Source organism: Centruroides sculpturatus, unplaced genomic scaffold, assembly GCF_000671375.1.
Source record: "Centruroides sculpturatus isolate CEXI.00-Female unplaced genomic scaffold, Cexi_2.0 scaffold2335, whole genome shotgun sequence".
Lineage (NCBI taxonomy): Eukaryota > Metazoa > Arthropoda > Arachnida > Scorpiones > Buthidae > Centruroides > Centruroides sculpturatus.
The window spans coordinates 1-26,146 of record NW_019386486.1 but is presented as its reverse complement, the minus strand read 5'-3'; the positions used below and the strand labels follow the sequence as shown (position 1 = coordinate 26,146).

General features: G+C 33.9%; 1 protein-coding gene across 2 annotated transcripts; it reads left to right on the top strand.

Annotated features, from left to right (window-relative positions):
• Nucleotides 1–812: 812 nt before the first annotated feature.
• Nucleotides 813–19,951, top strand: LOC111615129 (phosphatidylinositide phosphatase SAC2-like). Of its 2 annotated transcripts, none has more exons than XM_023356531.1 (11): nt 813–2,267; nt 3,989–4,066; nt 4,342–4,462; nt 4,538–4,666; nt 6,263–6,333; nt 9,735–9,974; nt 10,043–10,114; nt 10,402–10,475; nt 16,739–16,894; nt 16,976–17,373; nt 17,753–19,951. In XM_023356531.1, the coding sequence occupies exons 2-11, from the start codon at nt 3,996–3,998 to the stop codon at nt 18,683–18,685; spliced, it is 2,265 nt and encodes a 754-aa protein (XP_023212299.1). In that variant the 5' UTR covers nt 813–2,267; nt 3,989–3,995; the 3' UTR covers nt 18,686–19,951. The 2 variants fall into 2 exon arrangements, with proteins under 2 accessions (XP_023212299.1, XP_023212298.1); XM_023356530.1 differs by having other exon boundaries at nt 817–2,267; nt 17,750–19,949.
• The last annotated feature ends 6,195 nt before the right edge of the window (nt 19,952–26,146 follow it).

Below are 26,146 nucleotides of genomic sequence, written 5' to 3'. Positions count from 1 at the left end.
GTTGGTGTTTTAAACTATTCAAGGCAAGGAACTATATGCCAAATTCCAAACTTTTGGATTCTACCAAGTATAAGTCCTGCCACATTATGCCAGGTTTGTAATAACATATAGGTCAGAACTGACAATTAGTATTTCATTTGCTGGTCATTAAAAGAAAGAAGATACAGTATACTCCTGAAGGGCAAGATAATTACAAAATTTTCTTTCAGTATTTCATTCAGTATTGTAAAATGTTAATAATTCATTGGTATTATTAGGCTTATTTTTGGTTAATTGTATGAAAAATTCAGTAATTAATACTCATCTGTTGCAAAAGTAAGAATTTTATTTCTCATTTGGAACATTCTCTTATGTACATATTTTAGAACAGACAAACAGTGAAACAATTCATGATAAAATGAGGAAACTGCAGCTTTCGTCATCTTTGGGCTACTTCTTGGCAAACTAGTCAAATTTTTCTTGCAGTTCATTCACAGTTTGCTGACTCCCAGTAAACAGTTATTTTCAACTGTTCAATGCGTATGGGAACATGAGAAGAAATCAAGAGGTGTGAGATTGGGGATCAAGCAGGCCATTTATATGGGTCTCAATGTTCAATCCAGTACCTAGGAAACAACACATCTAAGGCATTTCTGGAGTCTATTTAGAAGTGAGGAGAGGCTCTGTCCTGTTTATAGACCCCACTGCCCACTGTTTATAGACATGGGAACAAGTGGCTTGTTCCTGCAGCACTATATCCTCAAGTACTGATTTGATTATCACAATAAGGATATCTAAATACATGGGCCCAGTTCATACATTTATTTTTGTGGCATTTGAGTTGGGCATAGAGTGGGTACCCAATAATGGCATTTATATCTGTGGACTCGACTATTCAAATAGAAAGTTGATTCGTCAGAGAAGAATGAGCAATAAAGTAATCAGGATTGTCCTATAACAGATTTATGAAATGTTTGCAAAATTCAAGTTTGAAGTCAAAATCATTGCACCTAAATCAAGAATTAGGTCAGATGATTTTAACTAAGTAAGATTGAATTTGTAAGACTGAACTTGTGCCTGTTTAATATTCTATAGACAGATGGTTGAGAAATTCCAACAGCAGTTCCCATTTCACAGAGCAACTGTTGAGGTTTGTTTAGTGCTGAAACAAGTATATTCAACTTCTGATACATTACCAGTAACTTCAAGGATGACCCAATTTCTTTGTGTCTTGTACCATTTTCATTTTAACAAATTTTTGATAGAGCCACAGAATGACAGTGGTGTGGCTTTGGCTTATTGGGATGGCAGTTGTGAAAAATATTTACCATCTGTATAGCATTGTTGCCTTGCCTGTAAATTAGAACAATCTCTGTTCTTTCCTAAATCGTTTGAAACATTCTGACTGAATAATTACACCCTAGAATTCTTGTAAAAGTTGTAAACTTGTTTATTATGACAACTAGGAAGCAGTAGCCGTTATTAACCATGTTGCATGGATTTGCTTATTTACATAAACTGTTAGTTCACATGAAGAGTAGTAATGCATGAGGTTTGCAGTTACAATAGTTAGTGGAAATGTACAGATTTTGCTACAGACTAACCACTAGTTATTTTACTGTTTAGCCTGTAGCAAACCTGAACATGTTTCCATTGATATTTCAGCCACAATTACTGTGAACACATGCCTTACTACTATACTTGTTGTGAACTGTCAGTTTATGCAAATAAGCAAGTCCATGCAATTGTGGTTAGTAATTTTTAGCATTAAAATAAACAAGAACACAAAACATTACCAGTTTTTTTTTATTGTATCATCTGCATATTGAGTATTAAAAAGTTCAATCTTCAGAACACATGTTAGTTACATAATTATGCATCCGGTCTTGCATTGGTTGAAAATGATTTGACCACATATATGAATTTCGTGCAATTAGATATGTAATTTTTGTTTGGCAGTATTGCTAACCCAAAATGATGCATCTTATAACCAGTAAACTATATACTTGTACCAATACTTTGTCTACAAAGCTTCTCTGATCAAATCTCCTGTGGTACATTTCTTTTGGGAAACAACACACATTTATTCTTTCAGGTGAAGAAGAAACTCTGGATGCTTTTGCGAAACACTTTGCTGAAGAACTTTCCATTTATGGAAACCAGGTGATCATAAACCTGGTGGAACAGACAGGCAAAGAAAAAGTTCTATCAGAGGCTTACTTAAATGGAATACTCTCGTACGACTGTCCTGACTTGACTTATATATCTTTTGACTTTCACGAATACTGGTAAGTCTGAATATTAATTTAATATGTAACATGTTTTTTATGTCATAGAAGATGTTTATGAAGGATTATTATTATTACATAATATTTCATGATAATTAGGATAAAGAGTGCAGAATAGTGATGTAAATTAAACTTAGAATTTTATTCAGAATTTTTGTTTTTTAACATCACAATCAATGTTGGAATGTTATTGAGAATTTTTCAATTTCTTTTATAAAGTCCTTTCAACAATAATAGAACATACAGTGATTGCCTAGAAACTCTTTATTATTTTCATATAACTTTGATGAAATTTTCTAGTATGTTTGATAGCAAAATATCAACAATTATTGCACAAGTTTGGAGAAAAATGATTAACAAACAAAATAGACATTCTATTTTTGCTAATAGTATTTAGCTAACATTAATAGAACATCTTGACTTATAACATTTTAAATTAGTAGCTAATTTTGCTACTGATTTTTGGAAACAAGCTGAAAAATACGATTAGACATTCAATTAATCAAAGATTGCAGTCGTTCTTGTGGAATATTTTCCCATGCATCAGTGAGAGCAGTCTTTAGTTCACTGACGAGCTTGTATTGCTTTTCACTGCTGCACATTTGGAAAACAAACTCACCCCAAACATTTTCAATTGGGTTTAAATCTGCACTGAGGAGTGGCCAGTTCAAAAGTTCGGGCATTTCTGCTCTGAAAAATGAGGATACCATTGATTTTGATACACGGAAGCTTGCATTATCCTGCACAAATTCAAAGTCCTGTCCAGCAATTTTCTGTCTATATGTTTGGAGCTACCTCTAGACAAGCTCCTGATAAATTTCAGAGTTGTTTTGACCTTCAATAAATACTAGATCTGTCTTTCCATTCCATCCAATCCCTGCCCAAGTCATGAGTGTACCACCACCAGCTATTCTCTGAGTACTGCTTTTGATCTAGTCTTTTGTCTGCCTAATAATACTTAAAACTATCAGTTCCTTTGAGATTCCTCTTTTTCTCATCCAGTAAAATTACTTTTTGCCATCCTTCCCCTCTTTTGAAAGTTGTTTACGGCAAACTCTAATCAAAGTTGTTTGTGTGTTTTTCTTGAGCTGGTTGGCTGTCTTCATTTTGATGAAAGAAATATTGTCTGTTGATCTCAAAACATTGTGTACTGTTGATTTACAGCAGCTCAACTTTAATTCATTTTTGATTTTTTGAATGGATGTGTTTCCTTGCAGTGCATGTCAAACAATTGCATGTCATTCTCTAGGTGTTGTTGAACTCTTGCGCTCGCTGTTTTGTTTTTCTGTTCATTGCTCCTTATTATTGAGATACTTTGAGATTGTTGAATAAGGTTTTTCCAAATTTTTAGTAATCCAAGTTACTTTTCTTCATTCTTGATGAAATGCATCGATTTTGGTCTTCTCCTCTGTAGTTAGGTCATTCCCACATTCCATTTTTAATAGCAAGGTACTATGCAATTTACTAAACCTTTCTTTTTACTTGTTGATCGTATTTTTATGCAAATTTCTTGATTCCAATCATTACTTTCTTTGTAATTAATTCCAATCAGTACATGTTCTATTAATGTTGGACACCCTATTTTTGATGATCATATCTAACTCTCTATGGACATTAATTATATTTTTGTACTTTTCTTTTTATTTTGTTGGGAAAAAGTACTTTTTAAATTGTTATTACCATTTTAAATTGATTATGTTTTTTATTCTGTTTTGTTACAGTAGAGGAATGAAGTTTGAAAATATCACCATTCTAACTGAAAGTATTAAGGATATTATCAGAGAGATGAGATATTGTTGGTATGTCTGTGTCAAATATTAAATTTGAAAATTAAATTAATTATAGGTTTTGTTTGATATTTGCAGTATATATTGATAATTAGTCTGTAATATTCAATTAAAAATAAGTTAATTACAATACTTGGTATGAAAATAAGCATAATTTAAAGTAATTATTCTAAAATTTGTGTCTAAAAATATACTGTATTACTAAAACATTTTTTATTCAATATGTAATATATTACTCTTGATATCATATTAGTCTACAACTTTTAAAATGGTCAATATATTGATAGGTTCGATAGCCAAGGGCTCATCTGTGAACAGAAAGGAGTTTTCAGAGTGAATTGCGTGGACTGTTTGGATCGTACCAATATCGCCCAGACAGCTCTGGCAAAAACCATCATGGACACTCAAGTATAATGTTAATTACTTGGATAAATTTAAATGCATTAGATTTAAGTGGATTTCACTGGTTATCATTTATTGCAGTTTATTAAACTCGGCCTGTTGCCACCGGAAGGAATCCTGCCTGCAAGCTGTAGAAGGGTGTTCCAGATGATGTGGGCCAACAATGGAGACATAATCAGTCGGCAGTATGCCGGAACTGCCGCTTTAAAGGTAAGTTTAATTAAATTTTTTGTACATTAACAATAATCAGTCAATTACTTTTAATTAGTTAATCAAAGAAATCTTCCATGTACAACAAATAATTTTTATGTTCTTTTTATTTAACTCATTTCAAATTTGAAGTAACAATATTGTTGATGATTTTATATCCAAGAAAATAATTATTTTAAAAATAACAAAACAAATGCTTTTAATATGCAGAATGAATGAATGAATGATTTGTGATAAAATTTCATGGATTTGAAATTTTGTTACTTCAAGTTATAGTTAATATTTCTGATAATTAATTTCCAATTAATGCCATATTTTTGTGTATATTTTTTACACTTTGATTTTTCATCGGTAAAAAAAATACAAAATTTTTCAAAGTTAGGCCTATACTGTTATTTCTTAAAAGAGTATCTTGATTAAAAAAGTTGTGATTTCATAATACATGTATGTTAATTTTTTTTATATATTAAATGTTCTGAAAAATTTGAAATTTTTCTCAGTAGACATCATCTATGTAGTCCATGTTTGCTAGGTACTGTACATACTTTAAAAATAAAAAGAAAATTGAATTAACACTTGACTATTAGTGACATTGATGACAAATTTCATTTTGTAATTTGTTTTTAATGAATATTAATCGATAAAGAAATCAAGTATAATTTCAACAACTGATTATTTTGATTATATTTTATAGTCTGTTGAATCATGCAAATTGGTTGGGCAATTAAAATTTGAATGCAAATTGGGAAAATCTTAAGCGGTAATGGATGTCAGGGCATATTTTTTAAATCATTAGCATTATTTGCTCTTCAAATTCTAATTAGTCATTGCAAATTCATTTCTGACTTTTAATGTTGATTTTATTGATTTATTTATTATGGTTATTCATTCAGTAGTTAACTTTAGCTTTTAACTTGAAATATGAATATTTATCTTGAATAGATTAATATGATTATTAAGTTTTCTTGATGGCAGATAATATAAAGATCAATTGTTCTCTCTATTGCTTATACTATTTCCAAAACAGGATCTGACAAAGAACACTTTGCATATATTAATTCATTGTTTTAACATAAAATGTATATAAATTGGTAATTATTTAGAACTTTCTATGAGAATCTGAAGACATTTAGTAGTATATATGTTTATGAAGAAGTGCAATGATTAATGTGTCTAAACAAATAATTTTTAAATTTCATTGCATATATTAACTATAATTTAATATTTATATTATGACATCATTGTATAATTGACACAGTTTTGATATCTACATTTCAATCAGAAATACAGAATTATACCCATGGAACAAAACTGAAAAAGAAACTTGCATAATGGAAATTGGTTAGCATTAATTTTGCCAAAATTATCTGAAAAAATCAAACATTTTATTAAAATAAATGTATTTTTAGCAAATATTATTATAACAGCCTCTAACAAAAAGTTTATAATTTTATAAAATATATCCTTTTCACACTTAAAGAATTTACACAATTGTGCAAAAAATTAACAAAGTATATTAATTGATAACTTGAATATCTGTGCTTATTTATTAAATATGTAGTAAATTATTTACTGATTTTATTCTTTCAAAATCAGGGAGATTTTACGAGGACGGGTGAAAGAAGATTTGCTGGAATGATGAAAGATGGATACACTTCCGCCAGTAGGTTAGTTCATGTTATAGTAAAATTGTAATTTGCTTTAATATATATATTAAAATGTAGAATATATGTAAAATTTTCATTTTTGTGTATGTGTTTGTGTATAAATATATATACATAAATGAAAATTTTACAAATTTCCCTTAGGTCCACTTATGACTCATTACATTTTTATGTATAACATAATATAGCTATATTATGTACTTAATTAATTATCATTACCTCTAACTTGTAATTTTCAAACCATGTCAATTTTTATGTAGAAAATTCAATTACAGAATTTTGCATACATTTTAGGACATAACACTGCCATGCAGCTTTTTATCCCTCTTAGCTTTGATTTCAATGAAATTTGTTTACAATTTACTTGTTACAGTTTCCATGTTATTAGAATATTGATGTTTAGAAGCAAAATAATTACAGTCGACCCCCGTATAAGATCATTGATTATTCCGTTTTATATGAATTCCATGTTGTACAAGTCACTTAAATTTTACAAATACGTGTACCGGGCTGTGAACGGCTCACGTATTTGTAAAATTTAAGTGACTCGTACAACATGGAATTCATATAAAACGGAATAATCAATGATCTTATACGGGGGTCGACTGTAATGCAGTGTGCCACCAAGAATTTGATAACTATTCTTACTGTCTTTTTTGAAATATATAACAAGAGGATTTAAGTATTTCAAGATAGGACATTTATGTACAGTACTTATGCAACATAAGAGTGAAGGATACTCAGAATCTTTTACATATGGCTATTGTCATTGAGAAGTTTTTAGAACCTTAGATATCTACAATTGTTTGAGAATAATAATATAATGTATAGAAAATATGACAGGCAAACAAATTTATTCTCTTTTAAAGTATAGAAGTTGAAAGAAGAATGGAAACAAATTTTTGTATTATAAAACTGGATCAGTTTTCTTCTGTTAAATTTATGTTAATATATTTTACATGATATTAGAAAATTAAGTTTTTTTGAAAAGGAGAAAATATTTAATTAAACTAAATTCTTTGTAAAGATGTAATGCTTGTTTAAGTAATTACCTTCAATATCTCACAAGCTATGATATCCATGTACTATTTTGACTCTAGACATTCCAAACTAATATTGAATAAATCTTATAAATCTGGATCTTAAAGAATTACCTGCCTGTTGCAATATTTGTATTACATTATCTTTAACTTAGATGTCAATACTGTAAGTCTACATTGGAAAACAAATATTCTCCTAATTGTGATCTACACCTCTACAGGAATCTAAACAACTGTTGACTTATTTAACATACCCAGCAAACTAAACTTTTTATGGGTTAGATAGATTATGATAAAAGGTTATAAGACAATTTTGAAATTAAAATGAATATTATTATTATTATAATGAAACCCTGTGCTGAATAAACTAACAGAAAAATTTCTATTAGATTTCTGATGGAATGGTCCAAATATACTTTTCTTGGTGTTTAAAACATGATACAACTAGTTTAGATTGTGCTCTTTTGGTTGATACTTTGCAGCATAATTCTTTTATGTATCATTTAACACTATATATGGCATATCATGCCCATATTTATTATTTTGTTAAAATATGAAAAGTGTCACACTAAATCTTATGTAGTTTTGTTTTAGTCTCAGAGAGGATAGAAAAGTTAACCTTAGTAAGCAAATATTTTAATTTTTTGTTAGTTACATCATGTAGATTTTTAAAAAATCTTGAAGACCTAAAGATCTCTCCTAATAAACCACAGTTTTGCATAGTAATTGCAGTCATGTGAAATGTACAACTGCATTCTTACCCCTAAACAGCTGTAATGTAGCCGTTTGGGTGTAAGCATTACAACTGCTTTAGTTTGAATAACTGGAAAATCACATTCTCTTGTCACAAACTTTTTCATTGGATAGTCACATAATAAAAAAAGATTAACTATTGGAAACTCATTCTACATACAAGTTCTTTGTTTCAACAAATCTGTATCTATCAATTGAAAAATCAATTTTCAATTGTAATTTGCTATACTGTCAACTTATTCACTGTAGAAAAAGCATTAATGTAGGTAGCCAATACACAATGGATGTATCGGCTTACACGGTACTGTCAAATCAACTAAACTAAATTTGCTCTATTGTCTACTGAACTCAGCCAAGATCTTGGAAAACTACTGATGCAAAAATTGCTATTCTGTTACTTTAAGAAATTTCTCTATCAGTTTTGAATCTAAAATTTATTATTTAAGTAATTATATTTGTTCTATTGTGCATATAATCTAAACTACTTGAAAAGAAGTTTTTTATTTTCAACTATTATGAATTACGTAGATTGCTCTTAACATTCTCTTCTCTAGAATTTTGTAAGCATTTTATTTTTAATTACTAGATTTGTTTAATAAGTTTAAAAATTAAATTTGTGAAGTAGAAAGTTTCCAAGAGTTTTCAACTAAATTATATTTGATTTTTGTTTTTTTAATGTGATTCTTATAAAAATAAGAAATATATGATTAAAAATCTTCAAGTAATATTTTGACATCTTTATTTAGTTATAGTTTAATTTATAAAACTAAACAGTCAAGTTAAATTGTAATATTTAGTATATAATAAATGTAAAATGCAAAAATTTCCATGACTTTACAACCAATTCTAGATTAATCTAAGTCAGGGATCACCAAAATTTTTTAACAGCGGGCCACGTAACAAAGAATGAGGAGCATGTGTTGCATAACGATTTTGTTCAAACAATATACCGAATATACAAAAATTAAAGACAACCAACATATTTATTTACCAATACACAAATATGATTGCTGCAGCATGCTCGTAATTGCTTTTCTTAGAAACTTCATTGCAGGTACTGATATCCAAAATGGTAAAAAGTTGCCAAATTTTTTTATTTCACTGACTTTTTTAAAAACTATATTACTGTCTAATGCAGAAATCAGATTGGACCAATTTTTACTTCCACTTATTTTAATTTTTTCTACATAGTAAGTATATCTACAATCTATAATATTTCTATACAAATATTTATATTTTAGCTAGTTTGTGGCACGGTGTAGTGGCTGGCCAAATAAACTGACCTCGCAGGTCGGATCTGGTCTGGAGACCATAGTTTGGTAACCCCTGATCTAAGTCATGGAAATTTTTGGCTTTCCAAATTTTTTATTAAAAGAAAATGTAACTGATTTTGATGCAAGAAAATAAAAAGAATTAAATTGGAAACTTAATGAATTTGCTTAAATTAATATCATATCGAATCAAACTATATTGAACTTAACTAAGAAATAATTCAGGACTCATTTAAAGTCATTTTCTCAATTTTTGTGTTTCTGTTAGAAAAATATAACAAAAAAATATTAAGTTGTTAGAGAAAAATATAATTTTTAAAATTACTTTTTTTTAAAATAGATATTACGTAAACCAATTTAAAGATGCCTATCGGCAGGCCACGATCGACCTGATGTTGGGAAATCCCCTGACGGAAGACATAACTGCAGTGACACCGGAGAGAGATGCCACCGACATCGAAGCCACAGAACAGGAACACCATGAGAGAGTGAAACAACTAATAGAAGACTGTAAGAAGATTCTCATTCCTGACACGGAAGTTGTTCTTGGTGGCTGGGCATTGATCGATGCAGATCCCATGTGAGCATTTGAAGCCATTACTTTTACGGTTTCTGTTTCCCCTAAATAAACGAGATGATTGTTTTCAGAACGGGCGATCCCGGTCAGCAAGACATGGACATAATATTAGTCTTGACAAAGATGTCATACTATGTTGCTGAGTAAGTTTTTATTTATAGAAATTTTACAATTTGTAATTTAGAAATTTATTAGTTTTAATGTTTTCGAAACATTGCACGTTTGAAATGTTCCATATCTGGACATGACAAATTTCAATCAATATTCTAAGACAGAAAATTCAGTAAAATTTCATATTAATTTTAATCATTAAAATTTTTTCTATTTAAAAAGACACAAATTTCCTTTTTGCACAAACTATAATTTAAAATTAGAATTAAGAATACACAATACTTAACATATATCTAAACATTAACTTATTTTTATTTAGATATGATGATCAAACTGACAGAATCATTAGATATCAAAGAGTTTTATTAGAAGATTTGGAAAGGATAGAACTGGGTAAGTTTATTTGCATTTAATTTTTTAAAGTAAAAATATGACACTCACTTATATAAAAGAATTTGCTGTGTTTTCTTCAATCTTTGGTATTGTGTTTTGTTACGAGTGGAAGTATGGATCATTGAGCATCAATGAAATCTCCCTCATGTTAGGATAAGCCTTGGTATGCTTCTTTATTGAAGAAGGGGAGGAGGCACATTTCTTAAGTGTTTTGAAGAAAATTAAATTTAAAAATTCTGAAATGACTTATGAGTCAATTTTAAGAACAATAGCTGGAACATCTACAGAAACAATCATTACCCTTGGTTTACTAACACATCAGATATTTCTATTCTCGACATCACTGACCAATGTACCAACATCCTCATCAACCATGCAAGAACCAATTCTCTGCTTACAAACCACTTCCATTACATTCACAATATCATCACCACCAACCAGTGTAAGTACTGTCCAAACAAAACTGACACAACTATACACTGCATCAACGAGTGTTCAAAATTTGACATCATCAGGGAAAGAATCATTTCCAGTTAATAGCCTAACAAAAAATCATCTCCACAAAATCAACAATTGCCTGAAATTAAATCCAACAGACATTTGCCTACAATCTTTAACAACTTTCTTTAATGAATACAAAAAAACCTACTACTACTTAAACAGTCAAACGTCACTTCAGATGTGTACTCTTCCCTCCTGTTATTTTATCTCTCAGTTCAGTTTAAGATTATTAATGATTGACAAACGGAAAATTCATCCACCAAAACATGACAGTGCTCACTCACAGATCAGACAACGGTAGTCGCATCTACAACATCAGATAACGACTCATCGGTATCCTCCAAAATATCACCAACTCCACGCCCTCCAATGTATACTCTATACTGCAATCTCTCCACATATGTACTGATACCTTAAAATGTAATTTCAAGACCTTTCCAGAACATTTTCCTACCAGAGATTGCCATCTATATTTCCAACCAACACCAATCAAAGACCTGGAAAAATGTCAACGGTGCGAAATAGCCAACGTAGTTAACACCTAACTATTCTGCCAGAGGATGGGAAAGCAAGCAAGCAATTTTGTAGTATCTTTTGTCAAAGACTGCATGTCTTGTTCACATTTGTGAGGTGTTGGTTTGCATCTCAATAAGTAAAGTTTTTTCATCAAATCAGTACAATTTCTAAATAAAATAATTGTAAATTACATGAGTTTATACATTTTGTTTATTTATTATCTATTAAAAGTATGCATTTTCTTTAAAAATGTTTTTGAAATTGCATCTGTAAAAATAAAGTTTTTTTTTCATTTGAGAAAGCAAGAATATTAAATCATAGAATAAATCCCAAAGTATCTATAATTATTAGTTATAACTAACACCAAATATCCTATTGAAAGATAATTGTTTATATCAAGAGCATATTCCCTTTTTGTACTTAATAAAACAAGCTGCTTCTTCTTTACCTTTGCCTTTTCCCACGTTTATATGGGGTCGGCATTTCCTTCTCTAATATGTTTCCTCCATTTCTTCCTATCAAGGATGTCTTCTCTCTTAAGTCCCTTCTGATATAAGTCTTCCTTCACCTTATCTTTCCAATGCAGCATTGGTCTTCCTCCTTCCTTTCACTACCAGCTTTCCGGCCCTTTTTCCAACATAATCTTCACTACTTCTCTTTACGTGGCCAAATCACCTCAACTTACATTCTTGCATCTTCATACTCAAGGGGACCCACCTTAATAGAACCTCTAACAAACTCGTTCCTTATTCTATCTTTCCTTGACACTCCACACCTCCATCTTTCTTTCTTGGGCTTTTGTGATTGTCCATGTCTCAGCCCCATACAACATTGCACGTCTAACAACCGATTTGTACAATTTACCTTTTAGTTTGCAGCTAACTTTCTTGTCACATAACACACCGCTCAACTTCCTCCAGTTCAATCAGTTAATAAAACAAGCAAATTTAAAGTCTGTTTTTAAACTGAAATAATTTATTTTTAATGAACAAAATGCACATTTTTAATAGAAAATAGAATCATGTAATATACACTTATGTAAAAATTGCATTGATCCAGAAAAATTTCACCAGTCAAGATGCAAACTTCACGGTTTTCTACAAATGGTTTCACAAAATTTACTCCCTAGTCACTCAAGATTTTTTAACTTTGATTTTCTCAAAAGCATTCAAGAAGTGTGCTATCTCCCTCCACCACTGGCTTCTATTATATTATTTTAGATGCTGTTTTTTGTGTTTTTGATTGCATTTTAATAGGGTATGCAATGAGAATGCACGTTAAGAAGGGATTTTTTTGGAATTCTCGCCAAGGAGGAGAGGGAGGTTAATGATTACCCCAAAGAACTAGGCTTCTACTATACTATTTTAGATGCCTTTTTTGCATTTATGCAGGATATCGAACATATTTTTAGACCCTTCTAAAAATTCTCAATGATATTTAGTGTTCCATCGTATATAAAGTTGACACTGGGAGCACATGCACGTAAGTTCACTTTATTCAAACTCTCATCTTAATGTTCGAATTTATATTTATGAATAATTCTGGAAGATCCAGCTTATTTTTCGAATTTAGTAAAACCTGAAGAACTCAAAGTTACGAAAATGTTTATTATTCATCACTTAGTGGTACTATGCACTGGTTAGTGGTTGCAGTGAGTCTTATTTATCATTATATCGGTGTGGTAAGCAGATATATAAAAATTCTCTAATTAGTCTTGGAAGAGGAGGGACCTAATTATTGCACTCGGTGCAAATGGGTAAGATTGGCTATAATGTTAATCTTTGCTATTGTTACTTTTTGTCCGAGCAACACTAGGCTTATCTGCTAGTTTTTAAAATTTTAAAATATTAAAAATGATTGTATATTATAAAATTTATAAATAATTTTACAACTAATATTCAAAAATGAAAGTGAGCTGGTAAACCAAATATATACTCATTGCCATAAAAATTAGTGCACCAAGAAGCTGTTGCTGGAATCCAACGAAACTGTACATACATGATAGTAACAATGATATAAGTAAGTGATTACAAAACGAAAGCAAAAGGATCATTTATTGCAAGAAAAACTACAAATGAAAGGAGGTTCTAGTACCCTATAGGACCACCTCTAGCACGAATACACAATGGGATATAGGTGGGCATGGGGTCCTAAAGTATCTTGATCTACAGTTGCAGCAAGCAGTCCTCTAGTTTGGTCAAATCCAACTTGGCATCCAGACATGTTTAATTCGTGACAAATTGAGACTGTGCAGGCCAAGGAAGTGTGGTCAAGTATTGTCCTGTTGAAAATTAGCTCTTGGGAGCCCTGTCATGAGAGACAATACAGACATGGCTTCAGGATGTCACTAACATACCACTGGGTTGTTATGGTCCTTTAGATCACTGCTAGAGGTGACCGGCTGTTGTATGTGATGGTACCCCAGACCATTGTACCAGCCATGGGGGCAGTGATTGAGGCATTCACCACGGAGCCTCCAGACACAAAACACGGCCATCATCAGTGCTCAAACTGAATCTGGATTCGTCACTGTAGATTACCCGGTTCCATCCCATCTGAACCAACACCATTCCAAACAGAGGTGACGGAAGGTGGCCGTCAATGGCACACATGTAATGGCCACTACAATACCAAATGTTCCTCATCTGGATGCCTCAAAATGGTACAGATAGACGGGTCCATAATGATGGCACTACCCGTGTCCGGATGGCAGACAACAATACAGTATGCGTGCTTGTCAGAGGACTGGCAGTCCTCTCAGTTAGCGGTCTGTCAAAGGCATGGAGGCTGGGAACCGTGTGTGCAACCGCTCTCCACTGGTCCAACACCTCCTTAGTGTTATCAGAATGGCCTAAGGGGAAGGCTATTTGGCAAAATGATCATCTGGTTTCTCTCAAACTCAGTTGTTAGTATGGTCTTCAGTTGCAACATAAAGTCGTCTCTAGTGATACAGCATATTTCTGTTAACAGGTAATGTACAGACAGGATGTCTGTGTGTGCCTTTGTGTGCTTTTTTTTATATAGTCCAAGGGGGTGCAGTTTAGATGGATCCCTCAGCTGGAATTACACAATGAGCCATCACGCTATAACTAATCATTTCCATATCTGCCTGAGACTTACCTGCATGCCAAGTTTCACAGCTATAGGACAACTTCTTGGTGCGCTAATTTTTATGGCAATGGGTGTACTATACTAGAGATGCCACGAATATTCGGCTACTATTCGGTATTCGGCCACTATTCGGTATTCGGCCTATTCGGCTACTTTTTTTAATATTCGGTATTCGGCCGAATAGTACGCAACATTCGGCCGAATGCCAAATCATGAAAAAAAAAACCGCACATATTACTCAAAAATGTATTTATTTTAATCAAAAATTATTACATTTAATACTTAAAATCTATCAGTGGTAAGTTGTAATGAATGAAAACAATTTTTTCAGCATTTGTTGGTTGCACTTTTCCTCATAAACTATACCTGCTTCTGAAAATAGCCTCTCACTATATACACTACTGCTGGGAGACGATAGATAAATCTTAGCGAATTCTGTCAGGCTTGGATACTGTTTTGCGTTTGCTGACCACCACTTGTAAAGGTCTGCCGTCCGATCTAGGCGAACAGTTTTCATATAAAGTGATACAGTGATATTTTTTAGTAATAATTAGTAACGCAATTTGATGTAACAATGCATGTTGTGACATGATCTACTCGCAAATAAAACAAATGTGCCCGCAGTGTCGCCACCGCACCCACCGTAATGTATCAGGTCGTAACATATCACCCGCGAAATGTACACATATTTTGCCGAACATTCGGCCGCCGAATATTCGGCGCTTCGGCCAAGAGCATAGCCGAATATTCGGTATTCGGCAAAATCACTATTCGTGGCATCACTATACTATACATTTAATAACGATCATGGATTATCATCACTATCACGAACAATTAGGTCTTAGGACTCGTTCCTATATAATTAGGAATACATAAGAAGGATACATTTGCTTACAAAAACTTCTAAATAATATACAGCAAGTCGTTCATAGGTTCTGGGAAACTGCCACGTTAAGCAAAACGACATAACAAAACCAGATTTATCATAGAATAATAGATAGGAGCAGTTATTTATTGTGACATCGGTACAATGCCGTGCTGCAATTTTTAATCATATATTTTAAATTTATTAAACTACAAATTTGAGATGGAGAGTGTATTTTTAGTGTCTTGCCCCTGTACATTATTGTTAACAACAAAGTCATGCTGTCATCTATGTAACTTCATTGGAGAGAAAATTTTTGAATTGAATTCATGTGATTTCCGGTCTGGACCGGAAGTTGGTATATAGTTAATCGGGGCTTCCTGCCCCTAAGCTTTCCATATTTAGTCTTGACTTTCGTCTATCTAACATCGTTCTCGAGATTAAGGAAAGGACAGACAACGACAGTGGGATTTAATAGGTCTAAAATATTTTTCAAATTGCAGCCCAATAAACAAGGTATAATTCGGTTATTAGTATTCTAATCGGAATGTATTTACAACCTCCAGCGTTTATTTCCCACCTCGTAAAATCAGTTTTATTGTTTATAAAGAAAATTCAAAATAATAATAGTAAATGAGGAGAAAAGAACAGTACTTGTATTATTGCCTGGGTGAGCGCAGTAAGCGAGCTCAGGCTTCTGAGGTGAATTGTGGTTTCGTTTCGGAATTTTAAAAAAATTCCCACGTTAGATTCTGATGATTTTGGTATCAAAATGCTCGGTGAAATCCTGGCACGTGTATAAAATAATTTCTGGAAAATATAATCAAAAAACGAAATCGACTTTTGCCTCATTGACGCTTAATAACAAAAAAGTATTTCGACATTTTTGGGTGCTGTGTTTGGAATATAAAGCCAGACAGCTGCTTCGTATTTTTGCCGAGTTTGGTGAATTTATGTTGAACTGTACTGTATGTATGGAGCACCATTTTGTTCACTCTCTTTGAAGCTTATTAAGTTCAGTTTCTTTTCTCGAAAATTTCTGAAATTTTGCAGGGAAGTTTGCGTATTATGAGCATTGATGCCGTTAAATTTTGGTGGTTAAAGATCGAATGGGGTCGGAGTTAATGACGATTTTACTCGTTATTAACATTTAGAATTCTTTTTATAAAAGTCATCTCTACTCTCAAAATAATTAATAATGAAATTTTTTGAATTGCAAGATAACGGTCGTGTTCTATTTTCTCACGTGTCGTCTTTTTTCCCTTGCTAGGACCAGAACCATCTTTATTCAAATCTAAACACAATTGTCTTCGCCTGCACTATTTAGTCAACAGTCAGTCGGGATACTTCCACATGTTTCGCTCTACCAACACCAGATTCTTCAACAACATGGCGGTGCCCATCCGCAGCGAAGAAGAAGCCGCAGGTCGGTGGAGAGACGGGTCTGAACCGCGTCCGGGAAGAGATTTCCGAGCGTTCGATAAACGTTTTTCGTTTTCTTTTTCAGAATCGTTAAAGGCCATATGCGAAGCGTTCAAAGTGGCTCTGGGCGTCAAATCCCTCAACGTTCCGTTCTTCGAGGGAAAGTTGGAAAGAAGGAAGAGCAAGATGCCGTTCGCCCAGGGCGGACTCAACTGCTCCAACAGTTACCGCGGCTCCAACAAGCACGCGCAGGGTCTGGTGCCCTTCCATCTGGAACTGCCGTCGTTCTCCGCCATGCCCCGAAACATCTCCGAGGGTCAGCTCAACGCCCTGAAGTCGGTGGGCACCCGGGCCCTCAACAACATGACTTCCCACTTTGCCAAACTCAACCCCATTCGTTCGGTCCGAGGATTGGGAAAGAGGACCAACGGCCTGACCACCGGACCATCCCTGGCCGCGGTCATGGAACCCACCGGATCACTGGTACGGTTTGCATGCGATTAGACTCTCTATAAAATCCGTTTTCCAATATTATATTTATTTTAACAGAGTTAAATTATTCTTGTAAATTTCCTTAAATTAAAATGAGCGAAAGTAATTGAGTTTTAGAGAAAACGGTCTTTGAAATGTATTGTTTGGTCAGTGGTCGAACAATGCATTAAGTAATTTTTTTAAATAGTATTTTTTAATGAAATTTTTTAGCCCATTTAAATTTTTAAGTGCAGAAGCCCGTCTTAGAAAATATATCCCTCTGTTTACAGTTGTATATCGTCTAGGCATACCTGTCGGAAGTAGCGCAGACAAAATAATGATAAAAAATTTTGATAAGTGGTAGTGCAGTCTCTATATTCTGTTACAGCAGCGTCCCCTCTTCCACGTGGAGAGTTCTTCGGACTCGGAAGACGATTCAATTCGAAGAAGAAAAAAACAGGGAAGCTCTACGTTCGTTTCTTACATCAACGACAGGACTTTGAGCTCGGATTATTCGGAATGCAGTGATCTGGACGAACCCGACTTGACCGTTTCCGAAAGTTTGGAGAGGGACGAAGAAAGTGGTTCTCAGGACACCCTGCTGGAGAGCTGTGGCATTCTGGCCACCAGCCCCAGTCTGAAATCCAGCAGCAGTATTTTGAGTGGTCTGGCTCTAGTGGACGATCGACATTCCGCATTGGACAACCGTCACTCGGAAGTGGACGTCGACGATTTCGTCTTGGATGCCATGAAGAAAGCCACTTTAAGGCAGCTAAGAAGGAAGACGTCGGAGGAAGCGTCCTTTCTGGCGGCGGAAGACGACGAGCGCTCCCACCCTTCCATGCCGGAAATCCACGTCAGTTCGGAAATGATTCCGTCACACAGCCGATCCGGCGAAGATATATCCATGTCGCTGGTCAGATCGGGACCCAATAGGAAACTCTCCAAGTCGTCCGAGGATCTGGATTCCGGCAAGTCGTCGGTCATTCCTTCCTCTTCGCACGAGGTCACCCACCTTCTGGTGCAGGAGGAAATGATTCTCGACACCGAGGGTATGTCTTCTAAGATGAAAACGTCGCACAGCGAAAGCGCTATCCAGGACTTTTCTCTTCCGTCGCTGAATTTACCCAATCCTCTCTCTTCTCCCATCATCATCAAGAAGGATCTAGTGTTATCTCCGTTGTCTCGTATCGCTAAAGGCGTCCAGAGCCTGGGCATGAACTTCAGACCCAACGTCAAGTTGCAACGTTCGCCCGAAACGGAAGAACACATACAGATGAGGGAAAAAAGGAAACAGTGTAAAAGTCATATTATCGAACTCTAAAACAAATCCTTTTTTCTTTCTCTAGTTTGAACACAAACTATATACTACATAATATACACACACACAATAATTACTCAAAAAACCAACAAAAACTTCAGTATTCTTAGTTTATGTAAATGTGTAGCATATACCAAAGATGTATATATAGTTTTATAACGGGGAAGACGTTTGTTTTTCGTCTATTGCCATTTCATAAATACACAATTTTATTTGCTTTGTAACGCATTAAAAAGTCACGGCAGCAGCAGCCCCCCGGGGAGACCGGAAACGATTCACTTTGGGTGACGGACGGGCCCGAGTGAAATTTTATTGTGTTCAAATTAGTTTAAGAAGTGTAAATGTTTATATATAAAGTATACATAAATATATATATATATATATACATATAATTTGGTAAGATAGTCACGTGAATTTGACGTATATGTACATGTGTTGTGATATATTTGTATTGGTATATGTGACGTGAAAGATGATTATTTATATTTATTCGTATCCGCTTGGGGAAGAGAAAAGTAAAAAAATATATTCTACATTTTAGATAACACTTGTTATATACATAAATACTATCTATATACAATATGTATAATGCCGATATAATATATAAAAAAACGTATATATTATGTATATATATACTCGCACATACACTACGTATACTTTGTTAACACGTTTCAAATGTTCCTTTAACTCTGTTACCGGAGGAAACGTCTACTTAAAAGTAATTCTCACTGCTGTGATAGTAACCTCACAACATAATGTTCTTGTTCGAGGCGCACTGTTTTTTTTGGTTGCTGTATTTTTGCCTGTTTGACTGCATTTAAGGATACGCTCACTTCAGCAAAGGTTTCCGAAAATATATATATAAATGTATATTAAATCAGCACGGGACGAATAACTTACATACAATCATTCAGAAAGTCAGCTAAAAATTCTAATTATATATAAAAAAAAGTAGTGCGATATCGAACGTACGTACATTCCACGATTATGCTCAACGGAAGCATAAGAATATCAAAGTGTTTGCATTGGAACATTTCGAGTGTAATGTTCCCGAAAAATAAAAGTTATACCTTCCATCTTTTCTGCCAGTTGTGGGTTTTTTTATTGTTAATGTTAAAAAAATGCAAATGGTTGCATTTTATTAAGGAAAGTCTTCGTTTCTTTACCAACTTTCCTCGTTAAAATTTATTTTAAAACACCCGAACCCAGAAACCATTTAATTTCCTGCGCAATTGGGAACAGTCAATTACTATTGCCAACGTTTATGTTAATTTTGCCACTCGTCCGATTATTTTATCGGATTTGTGCGTTAGTAGTTCGCGTAATACGTATATATTATTTATTATATATTATTAAATGTATGATATATAACATATACGTATTACGTATATATTATATATTTATGAAATGATCAATCCGAGACCCACCGGTGTCGAATAAATAAAAACCCGAACACTGGTAAGTTGGGGCCGACTAATCGACTGGCGCGTGGAGTTTTTCGGGTTTTTTCTCCAGTCTTAACTAAAGCTGGCGATTGGCCCCTATTTTAGATACACGAGTGTAGGTACCTCGAAACGACGATACATCAGCGAATGCACTAGGTCTGGTGTAGACTGGCGATTACGTTACGCAAGTTTCGCTCGCATAGTGTAAACAGCTCCACGAGGACGAGGACGTGCGAGCAAAACTCGAGTAACGTAATCGCGGCTTTAGGTAAAATAGTGTTCGTTATCTCCTCGGCAGACGATAACGAGGACCGTTTCACGCAACTCGGCGTTTAGCTAATTAGAAATGTTTAATGGGCGCGAATTTATCAATTTACTAGTGTCGATGATAATTTGCGTACGATACGAAGCCATCGTTCGAGTTACTAAAGGTTTAAAATCGTAATGCGTATAAAATAAGAATAAACCGAAAACTGGATATTTTGGTGGTGGCGCCCGTTACGAAGTTCGGTCGAGTGGAGACAGTTAAACGCGACTCCCCCCATCCTTAATGCCCATTAAACAATGCGAATCGGAACCGAAATCGCTAATTTTTACCAGCCAGAATCCGGTTAGAAGATGCGAACGCGATCCGTTACCTCTACCGAATAATCATTCGAGTTCGAACCTTAAAGCTCGGTGGGGTGCAGGCGAATTTGAATTAGGAGCCCCGAGGATAACGCGCCGTCCAATCTCCTCCGGTCGGCAATATGAAATGACCACTACGATTAAAGTTACTTATTACTTGTGGAATTTTTTTGTTCTAGCAAGAAAGATGTAGAAAAATAAAAATTCCCAAAGAACTATAATTATTAAAAATAAATATGGATATAAAATTTATATGCGGAATATAGGATTTTAAAAATACAGATGGAAAAAAAAATATTTGGATCGCTAACGCGTTTTACTAGTAAATATAATAGAAAAATTATTTACAGTTGCCAGAGATTAGTGAAAAGTTTCAGAAAGTCGCATCTTTTATCAATTATATAATTTTATTGGCAGAGAATTAAAAAACGCGATTAAACTTTAATGAAAAATTATTATACACGAAAATAAATTGATTAAAATATTTTTTTTTAAATGTGGTCGACGTTAATACCTAGAAATTAAAAAAGGCAAGATTTTTAAATAACAATTTCGAATTTAATTAATTAAGTATAGGAATTAACTTCAAATTTTATTACAAGTTTTAAAAAAGTGTCTCCGTTACGCACAAACGAAAATATAATTAATTTCTAAGATTTCTGTCACTAATTTATTTAGGATTAATGGTAATTAACAACAGTTCGGTAAGCAATCGGGACGAGTTTTGATTCTTTCCGTAGTAATGAATTGAATCTATTCATTCCGGTATCGTAAGTAAACCAAGTATTGTTTTCGTGCGGTGTTACGCGCGATGGCCACGTACTGCGTCTCCGTAATTTGAAAAAGAAAAAAAACTTGTTCGGAAAATAACGAATTTTTACTCTAAAATTCGCTTCGTTTGGAACCGAGTTTGGATTAATCAAACTCTGAGAACGAAATGCGTAGAACACGCAGAAATACGATTACATTACAACGTAAATAGAAATCGACTGAAAAATTGAAGAATGGATAGTACGAGGAAGACTCTTAGAGAAAAATAAATAGAATGCGTGTAGGAAAAGAAAATTATCACGCGCTCTCTTCCCCCCTTAGAACGTCCTCTTTTTGTCCCGATGGATATTTTATTAAATGCGCGATTTGAAGCCAGTGATTGAGGCATTCACCACGGAGCCTCCAGANTTTGTACAAAAGCCTTCAAAAACCATACTTATAATTACACTAGTGAAAAATCCAATTAGGAACATTTAGTTTACTAGTTATCAGTACTTTTCGCACAAAAAATGTGGGTGTAGTTATGATACCTTGTTTACAATTCACTAAAATGTAATTGGGGTTCCATAATACCACCTTCTCCTCTATGTATAAACTTAAGAAAATCATTCCTTAGATATTTTGATAAACTCATTTCTCGTGTGCATTATGGTAGACTAAACATTTAGAAATGTTGTCGGTGTAGATGCAGTATCTGTTTTTGAAAAGAAACGATGGTGCGGGACAAATGTTCGCACTGTGGGGCCAAAATGCGCATGCGAACTCGTTTACAGATGAGCATTTTTGCACCTTGTGCAGAACAGATATGCATGTTGATAAACAAAGCACGAATATATGCAGTGTTGGATAGAAAAATCAATAAAGGAGCCCCATTATCTGGAAGAATAGATGCAGATGTGAGAATTGGAGAATGTGTAAAAATTGATTAATTGAAAAAATTAAAAAAACTATCGGAGGTCGTTTTTGACATCAGAAACTAGCTTTAAATAACTTTACCGAAGTAAAATCCGTGCACTAGAACTTTAGAACGATGGATGAAATTTGATATCAAACTCCCATTAAAAAACATTAAAAAGCAATAAAGCGTGAATCGTGCGTCATTAAAGGTAAATTAAAATCGCGATAAAAATTTTTCGCGCGGGAAAATTATTTTGAAAAAATTTGGAGACTTAAAAAACATTCTAAAAATTAAAAAAAAAAACAAAATTTTTTTACGGGGACCAAACGCCCGAGTTTTATGTAACGCTATGTAACTTGCTCGATATATCTCGGGATTGGGGCTTAAGGAGTAAATTAATTAGTTTACGAGACCGTATATCCCCGGTCGCGTTATTTTACGATTCTCGGGATGATTAAGCGCTAATTAACTAGATTTAAACAAGAAATCGTGAAAATGAAGCGAATTTGCAAAAATTGGGGAAATTCTTTTCGGTTTCATCTCGAGAGTATAAACGAGCCAAAGTAGAAAAACTCAAAATGGTTTGTTTTCTCTGGATTATAAAATACAATCGATATATAGCAACCGTTCGAAAAGTAAATGCTAGCCAACGAACCGGCCAGAGTAGACGTGACGACGATCTTCCTACAAATATGGACCGATCTATTTTCGTCACGTAGTTAAATGTAGCGTTAGTAAAGAAAAGAGCGACTTTATTGTTAGTTGGACTAATATATAGAGAATAAATCCCGATTAATCTGGACGTTTTCTAAATTAATAATAGATTCGTACTTATGTCTGCTCGTTTATGTAGAAATTTTGCTCCGGTCGTTTTAAATATTAAGTGAAGAATTGGAAATAATTCCAAAAACAATAAATTCAACTGTCCAATAAATATTTTTATTAGATATTGATAAAGAAATTAGAAAACGAACGGTAAATTACTATTAAATTCAAATTATAAATGTATTTCTTATTTATAGACTAGATTATGGAGGTACAGTAGAGCATCGATTATCCGAACCCCGATTAAACGTCACATCGGTTAACCGACCGTTCTAGTCCGCAAATTCAAATGTCCGCTAGTGATGCGGCGCTACAATATTTGGCTATGTCTTGGCGACTTTAATAGTATTTTTACGTGTTTTAGCTGGCAACACTGGCTCGACCATGAAAGGGAGCCAGTATTTAAACGAGGCTTAATTCTCTAATTTTTAACGATACAATAGCGACGATTATTATTTAAAAAAAAAGTTTTGTTAGGCTTAACATCGATGAAAATTCAACGCAAGTAGGTTAATAGCGATACACTAATATACTAATTACACGAGATATACTAATATACTATACTAATAATGTATTTTTTTCATATTTTTCGGTTATCCGACCAACCCCAGTCCCCAATTGAGTCGGATAATCGATGCTCTACTGTATTTAAGATTCCGTCGAGTACGGCGGGAGAAAAGACATTTAAGGCGTAAATTACGGTCCAGTAAAAAAATAAACTATTAGTAGAGGAAAAGGTGGTATTATGGAACCCCAATTACATTATACTGAATTATAAACAAGGTATCGTAACTACACCTACGTTTTTTGTGCGAAAAGTATTGGTAACAATTAAACTAAATGTTCCTAATTGGATTTTTCGCTAGTGTAACTATAAGTATGGTTTTTGAAGGCTTCTGTACAAAAAGTCAAAAAGTAGGCTTAGGGAAAACCGACTTGTAATACGGAACCTTACTGTATGTTTTCAAAAAATGCTTTAATGTAGCCAAAAACAAATAGGAAAGTACGAAGAATGTTAAATAATTACAAAATTATTTATTCCAATGTATTTTATCGCAAAAATGATTTAATAATAATAATAAAGAAATGTACAAAGAAGAAGTTAATCATTTACGAAAATCACAAATATAATGCTCCTATAGTGTTAGGTATTTATTTTTACTTTTTTCCTTCATCTACCGCATACTTCTACAAAAGTTAGACGGGTTCCTTATTAAAAGCACCAATGGGGTCAGTATTTCACGCATCGCCATCTCGAATTAACTTACGTCTGTCCAGACCAAATTTTAAAAAATGTGAACATCGCACAGAATTAGTCTCTGGAACGGAATACGTGCACCGGCGAACCTTCAACTACACGGTTTATATTTTAGAAATAATTAAATTCACTTAGCATTCAAAACTTTCGAATTCCGAAAAACACAAATATGCTAATGGCCTAATGCACTACGGACAACCGTTTAACTGAAGCGAAACGGGTTTTTCCCTCGATATGGATGTCTGCCTAGTGCGATTCGGCCACAATCCGCTACAGTTCGCCTTTAATATCGGTTCGAAATGGATGGGTACTATAATACTTGCAGTGTTCCATAATACCACCTTCTCCCTTATTCTTACAGATTAAAAAAAGCTGTAAGAATACTAAAAGTCTAGAGCATCTCAAAATACAAATGGTTTAAAGCAGTGTTTCTCGTGGAAAAGTATGGATAATTTTACGCCACCACGAATCGTGCTTATTTATTACGCGTACGCGTGCCTATCTAGAGTTGCTGTACGTAACAAAGTACCGTACGTACTTTGTTACTCTGGATTACTACTTAAATGTCAACCGAGCCAGCGTGGGTACGGTCAAGTTTTTTCTGCGGTTTAAAGGCCTTACGTATTGTTTACCAAAATACACTATCGCGTATTAAAGGCGGGCGTAACGGGAACTACTAATGCCATTTGTTTAAATCGGTCGTCGTACCAACGTCCTAGAAATCGAAAAGTTTTAAAATACGAAGCTAAAAGTGTAGCGATATTTGCCCGATATATAAACACTTATTTTGATAACCCCGAAAAGGGGTTTTTGGACGAATAAAACAAATATGTTGCGTCCTTCAAATCCCACGTTCGACACCCGAAATCAAGTCGCCCAGAAGACAATTTTAATTAATACGTACATCTTTTATTTATACGCCTTTCGGATCGGAGTTCAATCTACAAATAAAAGCATTTTGTAATTTACAATTACTCGATTTTAAAAAATGTACAAATTAAAACAAATAACTTACAAAGGTATAATCGCGACGGAGTTTAGTGTTTTTCTGTTTCCCCTCGATACTTCAATCGGCAACAATCGTCTAACATTGTGCTTTTATTCTTACGTATGACGTTATTACAAATTCTATTAAGAATTTCGAATTCTGCAATTAAGAATTCGAAATTCTGTTCGTGAACCGAATTGTGAGTTGTTGGTAAACTGAGGTTTGACTACGTAAATTACAAAGTACTTCTATTATTTGTAGACCGAGGTGGGCGAAAGCTCCGATCCGAAAGGCATATAAATAAAATATCTGCGAATAAAAATTGTCTTCTGTGTGATTCTCGACCTCGGGTGAACGTCGGCTTCCCCTTCCGATGGCTATCAAAATAAAATTTTAACGAAAACGAAATCGATGGATAAAGAGGAATAACTTAGCAAAACAGCGAATAGATACTGTACAGAAAAAACTTTTCGGGTAAACCCCGACGTAAGACTCCTATACAGCGCCCGCTTCTTACGTTCGCCACTGTTCGTAGGCGCTTTATCTTTCTCGTAAATTATTTCAAATACAGTAAAACCTGTCTATGGCGACCACCCACGGTTCCTTCAAAAAGTGGTCTTTTAGACGGATGGTCGTCCAATACGGGTGGTGC